Raw genomic sequence first — 20,868 nt, 5'->3', positions numbered from 1 at the left:
CTTCTTTTCTCGTTCTTTTTAAGAGCGAAACACTAACTTCGTGCTCTTGCATTTAAACATGACTTCCGCGTCAATATTTTTTCGAGTGAGAGACTGTTGGGAATTTCTTATTTAGCTGGGAGCGTATTTGGCGTGCATGTGTTTGTCTCTCCGATAAGCGATAGCGCTTCAAAGTGCAGCAATGTGGAACATTGAAAAATCAAACGCCGTCACAGTGGCGATACACACACGGTGTGTGTGTGTGTGTTTTTTAAAGTGCATGAGCTGATTCCGCAGCACTCCTTCAGTAAACCAGACGATAATCAATAATCTCGGTGGAAGACGAGGCGTCTGTCTCTCCTGGCGGTACTTTTTAAAGAGAAACCCTGTCGGACGCGTCACATTTCATGTGCACTCATCAGCCCTGAGGGGTCCATTCATTAACCGACTCAGCCCCCATGCAAAACACTCATATTTCTATCAGGCACCTGCTGCACCCCTGGCAGTAATATCAGGAGGATCCTGCTGTTATCTAACTGCCCTCCAGCTGTATCCTTTATCACTGCAGTGTGAGTCTCACTGATGTCTCTGACCACACACACACACACATATATACACTACCGTTCAAAAGTTTGGGATCACTTAGAAATGACTTTATTTTTCAAAGAAAAGCACTGTTTTTTCAATAAAGATAACATTAAATTAATCAGAAATACACACTGTACATTGTTAATGTGGTAAATGACTATTCTAGGTGGAAACGTCTGGTTTCTAATGAAATATCTCCAGAGGTGTATAGAGGCCCATTTCCATCAACTATCACTCCAGTGTTCTAATGGTACATTGTGTTTGCTAATCGCCTTAGAAGACTAATATCTGATTAGAAAACCCTTGTGCAATTATGTTAGCACAGCTGAAAACAGTTATGCTGGTGATATAAGCTATAACTGGCCTTCCTTTGAGCTTGAAGTTTGTAGAACAAAATTAATACTTCAAATATGAATCATTATTTCTAACCTTGTCAATGTCTTGACTATATTTTATATTCATTTGATGAATAAAAGTGTGATTTTTCATGGAAGACACGAAATTGTCTGGGTGATCCCAAACTTTTGAACGGTAGTGTACGTCTTATCACTGGATGAATGGCAACCGAAAGAACATCGCGCAGGTCGCCGCTCACAGCAGGTACGGAGGCGTCGTCTCATTTACCTTCGATTTACACTTACACCTGCGCGCTACCTGCATAGGTCAAACACTCGGCGTTTCACCTCTACACCCCCCCCTTTATTAAGGTGCCATGTCTGATGTGCGCCGCGCCGCTAATGAACCACGGCAGAGTTTTTATGAATGCGTAATGATGTTTAACGTGCCGTCGGGGTGACTTTTTTTTTTTCATTCTTCTTTTTCTTCTTCTCATTTCAACTTCATAATGAAACCAAGGTTGTTGGCTCGGGAGGTTCTGAATGGATATTTAATCACGCCTTCGAGACGGCACAGTAATCTGTTAATGGAAACGACAGCACAGCATCAACATGTAGCGGGCGGCGCGTGAATTGTCTGACAGACGCGGCCGGCGGTGGGAAGCTCGTCGTCACCGCGAAGAGCCGCGTGTGAATGGATGGAGGGTTTTTCTTTTGGCTCATCTGCAGTGCACCGGAGTCTCGCGGGCTGGCGGAGCTCCAGTCCTCTGCTCGCTTATTCATCTCTTTCTCCCACTGCCAACATAGTCCGACACACACACACAAACACACACACTCACACATACATTTGACACATCCTCACCCGCCAGATCATCACCACTCGCTACACACAATGTCATTGATCTAAAACAAAGAGCATTCAGAGGCACCACATGATGGCCACGAAAAACAAATGATCCAAATTGACATTTAAATCTATCCGGGGGGGGGAGGAAGATAAGAGCAATGCGATGTACAATTAAAGTCCTCCAGGATAACAGTTCAACACAATTCAAAAGTCCACCGGGCTGATTCCCAAAGGTGTTCGGAAGAGTATGCTAAAGAAAATATTCATTGAGTCAATTATATATACAAATGTGCCACAGGTTCGCAAAGAAATGCGATGTAGATTTGCAAGTTAGGTGGTTCACGGTGCAGAGGAAGTAAATAAATAATCCTGTTTAATAATTCATTGGAATTCATGTTGCTTAGCCTCCAGCCTTGAGAGTATTTAGAATGCAGCCTGCAAGGGCCCTGCTTCTGGGGCGGTGGTGTGTGGTGAGATTATGGAAAATGGAGGGGGGGGGGGGGGTGGTTCAAGCATGCGGGCGCACACACATGTAGGCACTGTGAAAATACATATATATATGTATATGTATGCAATGTATCATATATTCTGTTAAAAATAGGGAATAAGCATGTCCACTGTCAACATCTTATCCCCCGTTTTTTTTCTCGATACAATCTCCAGAGTGTGAAGAGAAGTTCACAAAGAGCTTCAGGCTGGAGAACACACTGAAGTCGTGGAAGATGGAGAGGCAGCCACAGAGAGGACTGCAGCAAATTGGATCTGAAAAGTCTTCACCGTAGACGGTGCCTCACATCTTTGCAATATCAAAAGCAAGATTTAGTCTGCATACATGTAAAAATGATGTGCCAAATGTTGCTTCTGCATATTAAATATGTGAATAACCGGGGGGGGGGACTAAATAGACTTCGGTGAAAATAACATCTTTAAGCACTTTAAGCAGGGGAAAGCTTATGCTAATGCTTATTACCGAGACAACGTTGGCCATTCTTTAGCATTTTCCACCTGTTGGCGGCTGAGAAATTAATGCAAAAATGTGATTAAATTACAATGAAAAATACATGCCGCGTTAGGATTAAAGTGCACATATTCACGTTTACTACGATTAACTGCGAGTAAAATAATTGTTGGAATGAACATAAATACTGGAGGCAGGGCCTTAAAAGGCAGGTATTCCGGTGATATATAATTGGCTGAACCTTTCAGCTTGCAGCTATTTCTTTTAATTACTTTTCCTGTTAAAATGGCAGCTCACACTTTCCCTGTGTGACGAGTATATTTGGCAGGAGAAAATGAGGCAAATGAGTGCAAAATCTGTTCCGCACACAGCATACTCAGTACTCAGGTTGTTCAACAACAATCCTGAGTTGGAGTGCAGAGAGGCATTTAACCGTTCTGAGCAAGTTACAACTAAATGTCCTCAAGCAATACGTCAGAATATAACCAGAAACAATTCGGAATAAGTCTCTCCAGGTCCCCCTTTACAAATGAAACTAAAGTTATGACAAGAAATCCCATTTTCCCATGAAAACAAGTGACACGAGAGGCATGCCCGCTAACGCTAGCGTGATTTAGAAAGTGAAAGGGAGCCAGTCTAACAGGATTTGGCTGAATTTGGATTATCCACAATAATTTTATTTTTTATTATTAAACCTTTATTGAACCAGATGAATTCCTTAGAGTTTAAAAATCTCTAGGACAAGACACGCAGCAACATATGAAACACATAGTTACAAACCAAAAACAAGTTAAAACTAGAACGGGCACTCGGTAGAGCGCATACCTTCGCATATCACAAGATTGGGCATTGAATTATGAACATGTTGGCATTAGTTGCATGCCAATTGGATAGAAATTGACCGTGCTATGGTAAAAAGAAGATTTTGACCTTTTCATGGCCTTGACCTTGACCTTTGACCCGATCGATCCCAAAATCTAAACAAATGGTCCCCGGATAATAGCCAATCATCCCACCAAATTTCATGCGATTCGGTTTAATACTTTTTGAGTTATGCGAGTAACACGCATACGAATAAATACATAAATAAATAAATACACAGCGATCAAAACATAACCTTCCGCATTTTCAATGTGAAGGTAATAAACTAAAAGTACTGTATATATATATATATAAACATACAATATAATTGTGTGTCACAGCGTCACGTAGCCACGAGAAAACATTGAACACCAGTGCAAAATGTTCAAGCGGGGAACACGTCGTGTCCTTTTAGAACCACTGTGGACGAAACAAAGGCCAACATCAATATTTTGAAAAATCCTTGAGATATACTCCAGTTCAATTAATTTAGCCATGAGGTGTTAAACATAACACCTCATGTCGTATTATATTATAAAGACTTTAAGATCTTCACATTCGCCATCAAAGAGAATACTGGATTATGGAAATTAACTCCGTACATCCCGATGCCAAGCAACACGTGTAACGCCTTTGTAACCGTCACGCGGTTTCATTCTTGACTCGTTCGTATGCGCCGTTATGCAGCTTGCTATGTTGGCCACACGTGACTGCACTGATGCTCCGGCCTTCCTCCAACTCCTCGTCGTCGTTGTGTTTCATCTAACGCGCCGCAGGGCCTGAAGGTGGAGGAGGGTCTTGAATTGTTGGCAACATCCACCCGTAGCTCGACGGTAATGAGCTCGATGAAGGGCCCCCGAGCCTGACCCCGGCAGGAAAAGATATCAGCTTAAAAATAACAGTCATGGCCAAAGCCTCACGCGGTGCTCCGAAAGTTTAATATAATCTCGGAACGGCGTTGCACAAAAAATGCAAATCAAGCTGTGAATCGCCTCATGGAATCAGGGAAACCCACAAGACATATCCACGGACGGTGGATGTTTATTCATGACAGGTGAGGTAAACGCGGTCGGCCCGCGGCCCCGAAGGAAGGCACAGCTCGTCCAACCACAACGTTTACCTCGCGGAGTCATCGCGACACCTTTTAGAGAGAGCTGTTCACCGCTTTCCACGATGCCGTGGTCATCGCCCTGTGACACGTGTGCTGCGAACCAAAAGCCTGCTGAGGTGCAGACGTGAGACATCGTTGATTCAAATCGGCGTAACGAGCGCTCCGCTTATAACGAACGCGAGCCGGCAGCGATAACCGGGCGCCGACCGACGTGTCGGTGGCAGCTCGGACGTGTCATCGCTTGGCTCGGCCTGGATTGTTTTTAGCTATAAATTTGACGCTGCATTTAAATAGGAAGAGCCATGATTCACTCCACCACAGCCCCGTGGTGGATGTAATCATAACTAAAATGGGCACTCGCATATCACAAGATTGGGCATTGAATTATGAACATTTTGGCATTAGTTGCATGCCAATTGGACAAAAATGTATCGTGCTATGGTTAAAAAAGAGTTTGACCTTTCCATGACCTTGACCTTTGACCCGATTGATCCCAAAATCTAATCAAATGGTCCCCGGATAATAACCAATCATCCCACCAAATTTCATGCGATTCAAGAACATTTTGACCTGTTCATGACCTTTGACCTTGACCTTTGACCCGATCGATCCCAAAATCTAGTCAACTGGTCCCCGGATAATAACCAATCATCCCACCAAATTTCATGCGATTCGGTTCAATACTTTTTGAGTTCTGCGAAAGATTTTGACCTGTTGATGACCTTTAACCCGATCGATCCCAAAATCTAATCAACTGGTCCCCGGATAATAAACAATCATCCCACCAAATTTCATGCGATTCGGTTCAATACTTTTTGAGTTCTGCAAAAGATTTTGACCTGTTCATGACCTTTGACCTTGACCTTTGACCCGATCGATCCCAAAATCTAATCAACTGGTCCCCGGATAATAAACAATCATCCCACCAAATTTCATGTGATTCGGTTCAATACTTTTTGAGTTTTGCGAATAACACGCATACAAATAAATAAATAAATAAATAAATACACGGCGATCAAAACATAACCTTCCGGCATTTTCAATGCGAAGGTAATTACACAGTAATATGGACGCATCCGTTATTTATTTGTTCTCCTTTTTTTCTTTCCCCCCCTTTTACCCCGGGGCTAAATCTTCCTGCTCGTGGCAATAAGAAGGCTTCTATTCCCAGAGGCCACGGTTAGTCGAGACTGCCTCTTGTTGTCTTACTGTCGGGTGCAGAGCGCAGACACTGTCACCACCTCCTCCTCCTCCTCCTCCTCCATCTCCTCCTCCTCCTCCTCCTCCTCCATGCCTCTCTTCTCTCTTGGTTCTCAGAGCTATTATTTTTATCTGAAAACCTATACGAGGCAACGGAGAGAGAAAAAAGACAAGAGAGAGGGAGGGGGAGGGAGGCACAGAGAGAGAGCCAGAGTGGAGCAGGGGAGGAAAAGTGTGATTCTTCTGAAGCCGCGATGCAGCCAGCATGCGTCTGCGTTGCACGTTGCCAGCAGAGAAGGAGGGCTCTATTGATTTGCTCCCATATTTCAATCACAAAAAGTGGTCTCTCCCCCTCCGGTTTTCCTCTGTGGATTACCAGCCTCTTACCAAGCAAAGACGGAGAACTCCGTCTCGTCGCGCCGAGACAACAAAAAGACGAGTTTGCGAACGCGGCCGGGACGTCTTCTTCGGCACGGCGGCGACGTTTCACGGGGATTCTCTGGCCGTTGCCGCCCGACGGCTGTAATCTTCTCGTGGGTATTTTTACAGTGCGAGAATCCGGTACAAAAGGCGTAATCAGATTTTCTTTATCTTCTTTCTTTCTTTCGTACCCCGGCAGGTTTAACCGTGTGCACGTTCCCCGCAAGAGATCGGAAATATACGGGTCTGCCGATCGGGTCGGTTATTATCACGTCCGCCGAAAACCCGTCGGGAGGTTAAAGCTTAATGACCCGATTAATATTTGGGCGGAAACCTGCAGGGGCCTCTGCTACTACGAATGAACATCTATGGCAAGCGCTAAGGTGGCGCGTGTGTGTGTGTGTGTGTGTGTGCAGGCGCCTCTGTGACCCGCTCTCGTGCGAACGCGGCTCTAAATATAAATCAGACGAGGAGTACGTCGCGCTGCGTTTGGCGTCTTAGCCTTTGAGGAAATAGGATTCATGAGGGAGGGGGTCAGAGGTTGGAGGATGAGCTCCCGCAGATTGAGAAAGAAGACAGAGACAGACAGAGACAGACAGCAGAGGTCATGTGCTCATGCTGAGAAAGCAAAGTAAGCAATAAAAGCATCAAAAAAGATGACATTATTATCTCTGACATTCGATGCTGGTAACGTGGCGGGGAAACAGGAAGCCGGCGGGATGAAGTCGTGTAACTACTCTTAACGGGCAGAATATCTTTATTTGGTTTATTCTGGTCAGCGATACATATTTGCAGATTTGTCGGCCTCCCGCAGTAAAAAATCTGCGTCACAACAAGATGGAGCGCGGTCCCGGATCGTGATTTCCAAATCAGCCGTCTGAGCTCCTCCAAAACTGCCGTAGGTAACAATCTGAGCTTTTTTTTTAAATTATTCGACAAAGCAAAGCCCGCCATTGCTCAGGGGTCAGAAATACACGCGGAAAACCTTCGCCTGTGTAACATGACAACAACAAAAAGAAACAGCACCCTCTAAGTCCTGATCGGGGGAAAGAGAAAAGGGAAAGTTGCAAATCAAATGAGACGAGATGAGCCGCAGAAGAAAGGCAGACGGCATCCCCGAGTCACCAAGTGATTTTTGGGGGGGGGGGGGAGATTCCATCTCCTATGGCGCTGCCGCCATAGGAGATGGAATCTCCCCCCCCCCTCCCCCTTTTTTTCAGGATTTGTGTTTCTATTATATTTTATGGTGCCATCGTTTTCCAAACTGTTTCTTTGATGTGCCTCAGAGCCTGGTGGAAAATGGCAGAGCAGCTGTATATCTTTCAACACCAAGGCTAATCTGCAGCGCGCACACACACACACACACACACACACACACACACACAGTTGATATGCTGCTGCGTGTGTCATTGTAGTTGCACTCATTCATTCGCTATTTAAAACGAGTGAATGGCAGCGACAGTGAAACCAGCTAAACTCCGCCGGCACTTGGCAAGTTGTTCCCGGTAAGAGGTACAATAACCGTTTCCTTAAAATAGAGTCTCATGCGAGGCGTCACGCTCCCGTGTGTCCCGTGATGCGGGTGAGTGGCGTGGCGACGTTTCGCCTCCCCGGCAGCCGGCTGCTGAGCTCGTGAGCCGCAATCACGGGTACAAATAATCAGATTGTGAACCGAAGATTATGAGTAATATCAAAAAGGCTGCCGTTCGGAAAATCAACACAGGAATGTGGAAATTTAATAAACGCGAACATTTCTTTTCTGACATTTGCAGCAGTCGGTGTGTGTGAATGTAATTTCACGGAGAGATGTCGGTGAGAACGCCGAGGAGGTGTTTTGGAAGATGAAAGTTTTTTTAATTAGTTTGGGAATACAGAAAACCTCCTCCCAGTTTGATTGACAAGCGTACGGTTTTACCTCTGTAAACAGGTCTCTCTCTCCCTCTAGCCCCCCCCCATTCCAAGAGACTTTTTTTCGATTTCGAGACATTATCCGCCCGTCTCACAGGGGGCGGGATTCTTTTTGGGAAGAAAAAAGACGGTCTCGAGAGACTGCATGAGACTACAGTCACTAAATGATCCTGCAAGAGTGCAGTATCCCAGTGGTGGCCACCAGACTCCAGGAAAAAAAGGTCAGTTCCTAGGATTTGTAAACTTCTATAGGAAGTTATTAGGAATTCTCCAAGGTTCTTCTCAAGTGGACCCCAGGCGGATCTTGCTTTCACTTCTCTCAGAGCATTCACATCAGCTCCCATACTCCTCCCCCCCTTCCCCCCCCGCCAGTTTATTATGGAGGATGCTTCCAATGAGGAGGAATTGGAGGTACTCTCTCAACGTCTGCAGAAGACAACAAGATGCATCCTCTCTCTCTCTCTCGCCCTCGTCCCTCTCCCTCTGTGTGTGTGTGTGTGCTGTACACCTCTCTCTCTCTCTCTCTTGCTCGCTTTTTCTTTATCTCCCTCTCTCGCTCTCTCGTGTGCTTTACACCTCTCTTGCCCTCGTCCCTCCCCCTCTCTCTCTCCATCCCACTCTCTCTCTCTCCCTCTCTCTCTTTCTCTCTGTGTGTGCTGTACACCTCTCTCGCCCTCGGTCCCTCCCTCTCTCTCCATCCCACTCTCTCCCTCCCTCTCTCTCCCTCCCTCTCTCTCCCCATCTCTCTCTGTGTGTGCTGTACACCTCTCTCGCCCTCGGTCTCTCTCTCTCTCTGTACACCTCTCTTGCTCTCGTCCCTCTCTTCCTCGCTTTTTCTTTATCTCCCTCTCTCTCTCTCTCTCCTTCTCTCGCTCTCTCGTGTGCTTTACACCTCTCTCGCCCTCGTCCCTCCCCCTCTCTCTCCATCCCACTCTCTCCCTCTCTCTCTCTCCCCATCTCTCTCTCTCTTTCTCTCTGTGTGTGCTGTACACCTCTCGCCCTCGGTCCCTCTCTCACTGTAGACCTCTCTTGCCCTCGTCCCTCTCTCTATCTCTCCCTCCCTCTCTCCCCATCTCTCTCTCGCTGTGTGTGCTGTACACCTCTCTCGCCCTCGGTCCCTCTCTCTCTCCATCCCTCTCTGTGTGTGCTGTACACCTCTCTCGCCCTCTGTCCCTCTCTCTCTCCATCCCACTCTCTCCCTCCCTCTCTCTCCCCATCTCTCTCTCTCTCTGTGTGTGCTGTACACCTCTCTCGCCCTCGGTCCCTCTCTCTCTCTCCATCCCACTCTCTCCCTCCCTCTCTCTGTGTGCTGTACACCTCTCTCGCCCTCTGTCCCTCTCTCTACATCCCACTCTCTCCCTCCCTCTCTCTCCATCCCTCTCTCTCCCCATCTCTCTCTCTCTGTGTGTGCTGTACACCTCTCTCGCCCTCGGTCCCTCTCCCTTGCGTACTAATGAGCCGTGAGATTGACAGCTGGATTAACGGGCCGATTTGTAATCTTTTAATTTCTCCATTTCAGAAAATCACTCTCTGGGTGGAGCGCAGCGTATACCGTGTTCATCGCATGAATAAACAACTGTGTGTTCACGGCGTTGGGCGAAAATGAACAAGAAGATGTGGTAGAAAAGCCACCAGAGCTTTCCCTATAATCAAACATGGATTCCAGGCTGAATTAATCCAAAGGACAAAGTGGAGGGACCTTTTTGAGATTGGAGTTGGTAGAACAAAGGCATCCTGACAAAGCCGTCTTTTAATTAAGGCGATAGAATAGCAAAAAGCCCCCTGGCTTCAGAAAATGGCTGCAGAGTACACGGCGCCGAGAGTTCCCCTCCGGAGACGCGTCCGGCGGCTCAGAAGGATCTGTGTGTCGAGTCGAGCCAAACGTAAATCATTTTGATTTGTTCCTCCATCTCCTCGCCGCAGACCCGGAGAACATGAGTGTTGGAGAACATGAGAGGTCAAGGGGCAAACCGCTTGGCCGCCATCCATCAATAAAGTGTCACTCTGAGACCCTGGGAGGGGGGAGGAAAAAAACAACAACAACAACAACAACAAAGAGGTGCAGCTGAGCATGAGGTGGAGGTTCCTCCTAGATTCTCCAATGAGCACTCGATGGGGGGTTAGGGCGTGCTAGCGTTACTTCATGGCCATGTGATGATGGGTTTGATAGAACAGAATTCAATTCAGCTTTTTTTAACATAGCCCAATATCACAAATTATGAATTTGCCATCTTTACAATCTGTACACATACGACATCCTCTGACCTTTGACCTCACATCGGATCAGGAAAAACTGGGGAAAAAAAGGTGAAGAAACCTTCAGGAGAGCAACAGATGAGGATCCCTCTCTCCGGGATGGACAGAAGAATATATGGTCATGTGACCAGAATGAAGCATTAGAGTAACATAAACACATTCAATGAATATGACATGCATTTTGAATAATTAGTAGTAGGAATGGATCATGATTCATATTTCCGCAATCCATGAAATGCTAAAAAACAGGTCATATATTATACCCACACCCATAAAATAATCACGAAAGCATTAAAATGAAATGGGTGAAATAAAATCCAACGCATTGGAGCACCGTAGATAAAACACCGGCAGCAAACGCCCCACGAGATGAAGTGCTCCGAGTGCGTCACTGGAGCAAAAAAATTACGCCGCGCGCAATTACCCAACATGCCGAGAGGCCGGCGGTGCGATGGGTTTGTGGTGTTTCGGGGGCGGACAGCTTGTTTTGCTGTGAAGTCGGTGACGGTGTGTCGACTGGAAGAAACTAGCTGGCAAAAGGTCACATGGGCGGATGAATGGGAGCGGAGACGTGGTTTTACGCACTGTGTCAATTCCGACTTTGTATCTCCCGTTGAATTCTATATTTCTCGGAGGAAGAAGAGAGCTCGGAGAAGAAGAAAAAAAATGACTCAAAGCCTATCGTGCCTTTGAAGAGTCGCAATTTTCAAACTGATGATAACGTAAATGGAAAAAATTTGTTCAAAGTGAGATGTTTTTCACGCATTACCTTCTGACCAGGCAGCGGTTTTGCGCGGAGCTCTCGCTCTCCTCTCTTCATGTTCCCTCGCAGGCTTTAAGCCCTCGCTTCTTTTTCTCATTTTAATGATAATCAAGCGTCCGATAATTCGGTTGCCGTGAGAACGCAAACAAGCGGGTCGACGTGCAAGGGGGGTCGTCTTTAACACTGATCTCCTGGGTTTTTGTAATGTACCGGTAGATCGTGGGTCTCCCGGTGGGAAATGTGTTCAACAACACCAACGAAGAAGAAGACCATTAGAGTCTCGATCAATGGCGCCGACGGTTGAAGGACGCCGATATGCAAAAGCGCTGATACACAGATTGCGAGGGAGGGCGACCAATTATGCAAAAAAGGTATTCACGGGAACACAAGGTCGCCCGCTCTCCTTGCTAACGCGATATGTAGAGAGAGAGAGAGAGAGAGAGGCATCCTTCAGGGGGTTAATCTGTAATTTGCAAAACATTTTCTAAGAAATGAGAAAGAAACGCCGCTTTAAGCTGTCGTCCGTGAATTTTATTTTGTTATCTTCTTCCATTTCATAAACGTGCCCTCGTCTCAACTCCAGGAGAACGTCAGTCTCTCGTTCCTCCTCCAACCGTCTTTTTCTTATCCGTTAATCCCTTGCCGAGGACTCTCTATCTTTCTTTCTTTTTTTTGGTTTACACCATCAGAAGTGCCTGACTTCTTCTTCTTCTCCCCCTCCCCCCTTTATAATAACCGCATGATTTAACCCACGGCCCGCCAGCGCTCGTGCATCCGCACGAGCTGCTCGGGTTTTTTTTTGAGGTCTGACGAGGTCTGATAGCATCGCGGTCATCTCCGCTTGAAGGTCAAGAAGTCAGAATTCAGGGCACAATTAGCCCACCTCTGTTCTGTCAGGGAAAAATGTGGAGATCTCGCCAACGGAGGCGCTTTGAAAAGGTGCGGCGGGACTCCAAACCGGCGGCGGTCGGGGTTGTAATGAAACTTCCGTGAGAGCGCGCATGCTACATGACCCAGCGGCCGACCAACAGGCTAAAGCTAATACCAGGACACAGCGAGAGGAGCTCACTGGAGATCAGCGTACGAGAACTAAAACAATTTCACACAGAAGCTCCGACAAGAGGCGATACGATTCCCGGTTCACCATCCATCACAAACCCTTCTCTTCACGTACTGCTCCCTCCGAGGCGCAGATGACTGCAAAAACAGGATGAAACGGGGTTGTGCCGCAGCATGTACTATATATCTTGGGTGGCTTGCTTGATGGAATTGTGTATGTCGTGTGAGTTTGAGGGATGTGGGGCGATTCGTGGCGTGTTTTTTTTGGGGGGGGTGAGATAAAGAGAAATGATGCGAGCTCCGTCTTCTGTCCAGACGGCAGGTCCTGGCTGCGGAGATGAAAAGACTCTCCGGAGGAGGACAAGAGAGATGTTTCGTGAGTCAGAGGGAGAGAGAGAGAGAAGAAGAAGACCAAAAAAAATGGCATCGCACGCTTATCAAATGCCTGGGAAAACGTAATCCCCCCCCACACACACACACACACACACACACACCACCACCACCCCACCCACCGCCCGCACCTCCTTGGCGCTGGACGTACTTATGAAAGCCCTGTCACTTTGGATAGGAGGTTAGGAGTCGGGGAAGGGGGGGGGGGGGTGTCCACAGCAGTCTCAAAGCAGATATGGCTCCTCGCCAGATGGTCTAATTGGGGTCCTGTTACGAGTCATTTTGAGCGTGTAACTTTTCAGAGATGGAACTGAACGAAAAAAAATAGACGATCCACTACGGGAGGCGCGATGCTCCTCGATATTTTATAAGCAAGAGTGAAAAACAAAACAAGATCGCTCAGGAAAAGGTCGTCGTGATGCCGGCTGCCAGGAAACATTTAGGTATCGTCAGTATTTCCTTCTTTTTTTTAAAATCTCATTTCGCTCACGACAAAGTGGCCGTCTGCTGCAAATTGATTCCTCTCCCAAAACGAGGTTCCTCCGATCCAGTACATCCGTCAGACTCATTGTCTTTGTCACGTAATCTCGGCGAAGTGAAGCGGAAAACATTCAGCGAAGACACGCCTCTAAAACCGTCTCTCGGGGGGTGGGGTCAAAAGGTCAAAGGGTGAAAGTCATCACCACGTCGGGCTTTAAAGAGACGCCTTCGTGACCGAGCTGGGTTTCAACATGGATTCCTTTTGCTGCCGAGGCCACGCCCCCCCCCCCTCCCCCCCTCGCCCGTGTCCCCGAGGTGTCCGTTCCGGCTCTTCGGAGCGAGGTGACGGTTTACACAGCAAGGTGCAATCACTGGAATATTTCTTCTTCATTTTTTTTTCTTCATCCTGCTGGCTTATCTGCCCGCGGCGGGAATCTGCACGGACCGCGACTCGAAGCCCGTCTGTCTCTCCCCCCCCACGCCCCCCCCACCTCCCCTCTGATCCCTCCCGACCCCGGCTTTCAGACAAACATCCCCGCGGGAGCGCCGGGGATGATTTATTCAGCGCAACTTAGTGGCAACGCGGAGATTTGGGAGTTGGTTCAACAAAGGTCCTTTTTGTGTGTTTTTTTCATGCTCAACCACAAAGCAATAACAGACGTTTTTTTGACCTGTAAAGTCGACAAAGGAGGGCCGGAGGGGAGCGCTGAGTGATGCATTACGAGTCAAAAATGACCTTTCAAGTCTTGAGCAGACACTCAGCGTTACCTCCAGGCGAAACCGTATCGAAGAGAAGCCATACCAATATGTTTCTTACTCATTAAAAAGGTGTTTGGTTTTGGAGTTTTACTCTTCTTCATTCAAATGAACTTCCCACGCTGCCGTTGTACCGCCGAGCGCACTTTCCTGGCTATGAATGGTCTCCGGTCTGAAAAGGTGGGCAATCGGAGAAGAAAGAATAACGTGATGCTTCGTGGGTTGAGATCACGCACCTCCCTCCGAGGCGCCGACCGGCGTCAGATCAAAAGATCGGTGTTGTGGTTCTTTCTGTGCCGTGATGCAGATCAAGCTGCAGGTAGGAGTGGCCTAATGACCCCGGAGGCTCAATGCATCGCGCAACATCCTCCGAGTTGCGTCCTCCAAACATGTAAAACACTCGCGCTCCTTGGACAAAGGTCGGCGCTAATGGAACGCGAGAGATAGAAACACACCTGTCCGCTCCGCGGAGAGCAGCGTGGAGCGAGAGGCCCCGGGGCTTTTTGTTTACTCAGTCGCGTTCGACGAGCTCAAGACCGCCGAGAATTGATTTTACCTTGGAACATTTTAATCCTGCACACGTAAACCACTCCCCCTTTTCCTCCTCGCCGTGGCGATGAGATGCTGCGGTCCACACGTTGTTCAAAGCGACTGGAAAACGAGAGGCCTGGTTCACGCTGCATCGTCTGGGCCCCCCATCGCTCTCTCTCTCTCTCTCTCGGGAGACAACAGCCACACACCCCTTTCTGCAGCTCCGGACCCGCCCTCATCTCATCCCCTGGCCCATTTGTTTTTTTTCTTGCAAAGTGACAGTTTCAGGTTATACACATTGTGCCCCTCCCCCTCCCCCCACACGCCCACATAACACACGGAAACACCAACACATGTTATCTGTTAACAACGTTTGGGTCAGCGAGGACGCCCAAACCCCATTTCCAAAAGCTCCCGAGCTTCAGGGCCAACTCGCTCCCCGCTGACCGGCCGCGGCGTTCTTGTCGGCCTCCTAAATAACCTCCACAATAAGCCAATTGTTTTTTTTTTTCCCTGCAGCCGGGAAGGGGGGAAAAAAAAGCCCAAACAGCTGTTACAACGAGTTGGCCATTTTCCTTCCTGGCAAAACCCCGCATTTCACCTAATAATAGACAAATAGCGAATTTGGCCGTAAAGGCGCGGCGTCGGGGGAGAGCTGAGGTTATATCGTACGGCGTTGAGCGGTTGCCCGGCGAGTGCGAGGGAACGGGGGGGAAATAGGTTAGAGGGAAAGAAATGGGGGCGGAAGTGCAGAACAAACTTAATTCTGGGCTCATATTTCTATAAACTGAGTTAGGGAAATCTGGAAGGCGGTCCTGATGCTGCTCGGGATGAAACGTGTTCTACGTTATCGAAGAACATGCAGCTCACGTGTGAAGTTGTGATTCTCCGTCAATTATACATCCAGGATATGAAAGAGCGGGAGTTTTTATTATTCCCATGATGGCCGACGTTCACCAGCAAATAGCCAGAGACGCGCCGACGTGACTCCATCATTTGCAAGTGCGCCGCCCGCTCTGGGAGGAAATGGAGCGGCGGATCAGAATTGAATTATTTCAAAAAACCAGAGAAGAGTAAAAGGGCCGGCTCGTGTATTACGGCAAACAGTGGGAACAAAATACGAGTTTTTTGGGGGCTTCCAGCTGCAAACGCGCCGAGTCGGGAACAGGTTATTTAAATGATTAGTTTTTTGTCAGCCTGCTGCTTAGTCAATCAAATTTATTTTTAAAGTCACAGATTTGGGGCTTCATTTCTGCAATCAGCGTATGTTATGTGTTCGTTCACGAGTGAAACTCCACGTCAGATGACAGTTTATGAACAGAGTGTATTACACACCGGCTGTCACGCCATGTTTAATCACATCCCGAGATTTATTAAATTTTTTCAACCCGAGCTGCATCATCATCATCATCATCACCATCATCAGCAGCAGCAGCATCATCATCACAACTGGATCGTTCTGCTTGAACGCGTAGACGTCTGTGCTCCGAGACGAGCAGCTTCTGTTTGCACAGCCGCAACCAGAGTGTGTGGTGACCTTCCTCAGGAGTGATGGAGAGCCCCACACACACACACACACACACACACACACTCAATCACACCTATGAGGTCTGGGCATCAGTCAACCGATGCCATCGCTTACCTTTGAGGATGATCTGGCCGTGCAGAATGTCTCTGGAGACGATCACCGTGTAGAAGTTCTGGGAGAAACCCGGTCGGCAGGCGGGTTTGAGGGGCTGGCCCGCCTTACTCCCCTGGGGAGGGAAACCAGACGGGCGGTTGAGCGGTCGGCAAATTGACTTTGCGGCCACGCGGGTCACTGATCTGGCCTTTTCAGAACCTCTTAGGTCCTCTCTGGATCACCATTACAGATGTTTCCACGCACGGCGATCGCACGATAAGCGACATAGGACACAAGTCATGACATTAGACATACGTCCTGACTTGTGTCTTAGGTCATGACATTAGACATAAGTCATGACATAAGTCGTGGCATAAGACACACGTCATGACAGAAGACACACGTCATGACAAAAGACACAAGTCGTGACATGAGGGAAGTCATGACATTAGACATACGTCATGACTTGTGTCTTAGGTCATGACATTAGACATATGTCATGACATAAGTCGTGACATAAGACACACGTCATGACAGAAGACACAAGTCGTGACATGAGGGAAGTCATGACATTAGACATACGTCATGACTTGTGTCTTAGGTCATGACATTAGACACAAGTCATGACATAAGTTGTGAGATAAGACACACGTCATGACATAAGTCGTGACATAAGACACAAGGCATGACATAAGGCACAAGTCGCGACATTAGAGAAGTCATGACATTAAACATACATCACGCCTTGTGTCTCAAGTCATGACATTAGACATAAGTCATGCCTTGTGTCTTAGGTTGTGACATAAGACACAAGTCATGACATAAGTCATGACATAATAGAGAATTCGTGACATAAGTCATGACTTATGTCATAAAAGACATAAGTCCTGACATAAAACACAAGTCATGACATAAGACATCATGATGAACCATTAGACGATGGCAAGCAGGTTGGACATAAAAGTCTCCATGCTGACTGCAGGGAGAGAGAGAGAGAGAGAGAGAGAGAGAGAGAGCACAGAGTGTGTGTGCATGTGTGAAAGAGACCGAAGAAAGATGCCAACGGCTTTGCATTTCGCCGGTGATTTATATGCACATTGCCGGCACACGGCTTCCTCCAGCGGGCATTTCATTATTTCATTCCCCGCCGAATACGCCGACATCCATCACATCAACCGGGCTTCTCCTGAAGGATATATAGTTTGCACTTTTGCTGCCTCGTGCAGGCAGCACCGCTCAACAAGCCGCTGCAAACATCTGAGAAATGACGCTGATTTTAGCAGCTTTTTTCCTTTTTTTTTGGTGCACAAGTTTGCAGATAACGTGACGTCAGCTGTCGGTATTTGTGTGTCTTAAACCAGCTGTGTACACGTTGTGGGTCCATGTGTGCGTAACGGCACACCACGCAGGACGAGCAGCCCCTCCACACAACCACCGTCCTCTGCAATCATGCACTGCAGCTGATTCGGGAGGCTGGAGGACAGAGTTGCCTCTGACTTTTCCTCTTCTTCTTCATCTTCTTCTTCTTCTTCTTCTTCTTCTTCTTTCTGCCCCCACAGTAAAGACATCCCTGACCTTAAACGTCGCCGAATCAAGCTCGATGACATGCATCATGTTGCCTTTAGCGCAGCGCTGCGGGGGAAAGTGAGTAAGCGCTCTCTCTCACTCACACACACACACACACACACGCGCTAACATATATGCATACAGAGAGGAGACACTTTTCGGGGGCTCGCGCTGCACAGCCCGGGTGAGTGATGAAGAGCCGCGGCGGTGCAGCGCGGCTTCCACCGGGAGAAGACGCGTAAGAAACGAACTCATCTTACCGAGGAGGCGCCCACAAGTAAGGTGCACGCCAGGATGACGCAGCCGACGTTCATCTTTGCGAACTCGAAGAAGAAGAAAAAGAAGAAGAAGAAGACAAATCTAATAACCAGAGGGAGAGATGAGTCTTTCTTCGCCCCCAAAGACACGTCGGTAATATCCCGGAGAGCTCCTGTCCTCCCTTCGTCTCTGAGCCGAACGACCGTCCCCTACTTGTCTGGCGCAAAAGTGCCGCTGAGGCGAAAAGGAGGAGGGTGGTAGTGGTAGTGTGTGTGTGTGTGGGGGGTGCACTCTGTCCGGAGGAACCCGGTGCCCATTGGATAGCAGCATCACTACAAATCCTCCTCCTATACCGGGCGGCGGAGCGGGCGGGGGGGGGGGGGGGCGGGATAGGCGGCGCGCGCTATCTGCGCCTCAGATGACTACCCCCCCCCCCCCCCCACCCTGCAGGGGTCTGTGGGGAGGAGAGAGAGAAAAGAAAAAGAAAAGAAAGAACGCATTTTCCGGGCTATTTAGATTCATATTGGCCCCATTTAAAATGGAGCCGAGGCGAGTCCGCGCGCGGCGGTGTGAGCGACGCGTCGCCTTCACGTGTCCATCAGCTAACCGGAGTCTATTCCCCCCGCCCCCCTCACCTCACCTCACCTCCCGGTGCCCCTGATCCACGGTTTAAGTACCGGTTATGAGCTTTTTTTTATTAAAGCTGCCCTGATGGACCACTGCGGGATGAGGATGTATATCTGCTCCTAATGAAACATAAGTACATCGAATCTGTCCCTTCGGTTCAATATGTAGCCATTCATATATGTGTTTTAATACTTCTTTCTGATTATTTTCTGGATTATTGCATGCATTTAACTGTTATTGTTAAGTGAGGAGTTTGAGAGTGTGAAGAATGTGAAACTTGTTGAGAGTATTGACTATTTTTTGTTTTGCAGTGATTAAATGACAGGAAGGAACAAAAGAAAGCGCTCACAAAATGAGCAATAAAGTTTCAAGAGACAAGCATCATGCGACCTGCACAGAACAAAAACCTTTCAAGAGCTGACAATAACCACCTGACTGAACAGGAAAGAAAGAGCTGGTACCACAGGAACACTGACAGACAGGGGAAATCAGTTAGGGGGTGAAGAGACACAGAAAACTACAATGGGTGTGATGACAGTGAAAAGGATCAGGAAGGAGGACATGAACATGAGCGAACATCTGTCGGCAGAAGCTCCAGGAAGGGCCAGTCTCTGGACAACAGGACTGGGCCAACTCCTGATGGCTGAGGCTGGTCAACAGGGCCTGTCTCTGGAGGCTCCCAGCTGCCCCTCCAGCCTAGCCTCCCACCTCTTTCTTCAGTCCACAGGACTCGTCCAGCGGGAGTCTACACATAAAAGAAGGGACCTCCACCTTCTACGGACAACCCGTGGAACCTTCCAGGCCCCCACCCCTTCTGGGGAACTTGGAGGCTCTCAGGTTTCGCTGATGGAACAAGTGTTTCAACTCACTGGCGATTCTCCAGGTGGCCTTGTTGAGGCTCTCAAGGTCCTGCGGGGTTGCGTTTCCGTCTGGACACTTGATGAGGACCCACGGAGGGGCTTGCTTGCCTGACTAGAAAAGTTGGAGGAGACTCCGAGCTGGAGGTGGGCCCACAAATTGGAGCTGGAAACTTTTTGAGGCCTACTGAGCGACCTTCTTTTATCTGCGCTTCATCCCCCAAACTCTGAGCGGAGGAGACACCTGACTGGAGTGCCCAATGAACCAACAACGTTCTCACCCGGCTGATGCCAGTGAGTGCCGATGGAACAGAGCCCTAAACGCCAGTTCCCTGGAAAAGGTGAGGAGAATGGAATGGATGGAATTGATGGAGAACAGGAACCTGTGCTCGGGATTGTAGGTGGTGGGCAACCTCACCAGACCCTGGTGGTCTGAGGAGTGATGTGGGCGAGGAGGACGTTCCACCTGTGTCGTTAGTGAGGGTGTGGATTTTGACCGACTGTGTCCATTTGACTGAGGTGATTATCTGATGAACAGGCTGAGGGTGGCACACATGAGTCGACAAACTCTTGACAGGCTGGAAATGATTGTGGTCCCGGAACGGACAAACCTGTGCTGAAGGTCCATGGATCCTGGACGTGATTCATCATGAATGTCATTAGTGCTTTGTTGATGATGAAAGATCATGGGGAAAATCTAGCAACGGTTGATTGATCGATCAACCTGGAATTGAATCGAGGACCCCTGTCAATGACCAATCAAAAGGGGGATGGGGGATAATGGTGTGCCCAGGGGAACTTGGGATGGTCGGCAGCGGCTGGAGCAAGCTCATCTACAAGCAGATGAGGTCTTAGCCACATGAACGGACATCTCGGATCCAGAACTGCCAGTGGAATCTGAACATTGTTGGCCACTGAACATTGACCATCCTGAACATTGTCATGTTCTTACAGGGATGCACAGATGGAGCAAGCCCAGGAACAAACAGCCCCAGTTGAGATTGGATGGCAACTAGCCAACAGAGATTGTTGTGACACTTCGCTCCGAAGGACGAAGAGCCCATTGCCTTTGTGAGGCCACTTTGGACTGGACTTGCCAGGAAAAGGTTCTTTTTTGGTTCTTGGTGGAAGGGACAACCTGCCATGAAAAGTTGGTTGGGAGAATGGAGTGGAAGAATGGTTTGAAGCTTGAAGTGGTTTAAAGAAGAGTGAAATTGAAGGCCTTAAGCTTGTTGTTCCACCTGCCTTTGAAAAGAGTTATGCATTCGGATTGTGTTATACTGTCCAGACTGCTGTCTTCTCTGAACAGTGATCTGTCCAGACTACCTCGGTTGCTCTTTTTACAGCCCACAATTCCTTGTTTTAATTCAATTATTCCGCGTCCTCCGTTTCCAACTTCGCCGTTGTCAACTAGACATGCCTTTTGTCTTCTGCATCTCAGAATCTTGCTGCAGAACGTCCTTCCTCATTCAAGCATCACTCTTCATTGAAATGCAT

At 48.2% G+C, this 20,868-nt stretch overlaps 1 protein-coding gene across 2 annotated transcripts in view; it reads right to left on the bottom strand.

The window, feature by feature from the left end:
• The window catches only part of LOC130208085 (cadherin-4-like), a 209,408-nt gene extending 191,360 nt beyond the window's left edge, over positions 1-18,048 (bottom strand). Inside the window, exons 1-2 of one of the 2 annotated variants that reach the window (XM_056437005.1) lie at positions 17,890-18,048; positions 16,085-16,196 (exon numbers count right to left, since the gene is read on the bottom strand). In XM_056437005.1, coding sequence (XP_056292980.1) covers positions 16,085-16,196; positions 17,890-17,943 — 166 coding nt within the window. In that variant the 5' untranslated portion in view covers positions 17,944-18,048. The remainder of the gene's footprint in view (positions 1-16,084; positions 16,197-17,889) is intronic. The other variant, XM_056437002.1, reaches the window with a different exon arrangement.
• Between the last annotated feature and the right edge of the window lie 2,820 nt (positions 18,049-20,868).

Source organism: Pseudoliparis swirei, chromosome 18 (assembly GCF_029220125.1).
Source record: "Pseudoliparis swirei isolate HS2019 ecotype Mariana Trench chromosome 18, NWPU_hadal_v1, whole genome shotgun sequence".
NCBI lineage: Eukaryota > Metazoa > Chordata > Actinopteri > Perciformes > Liparidae > Pseudoliparis > Pseudoliparis swirei.
This window is presented reverse-complemented; position numbering and strand designations above follow the sequence as displayed.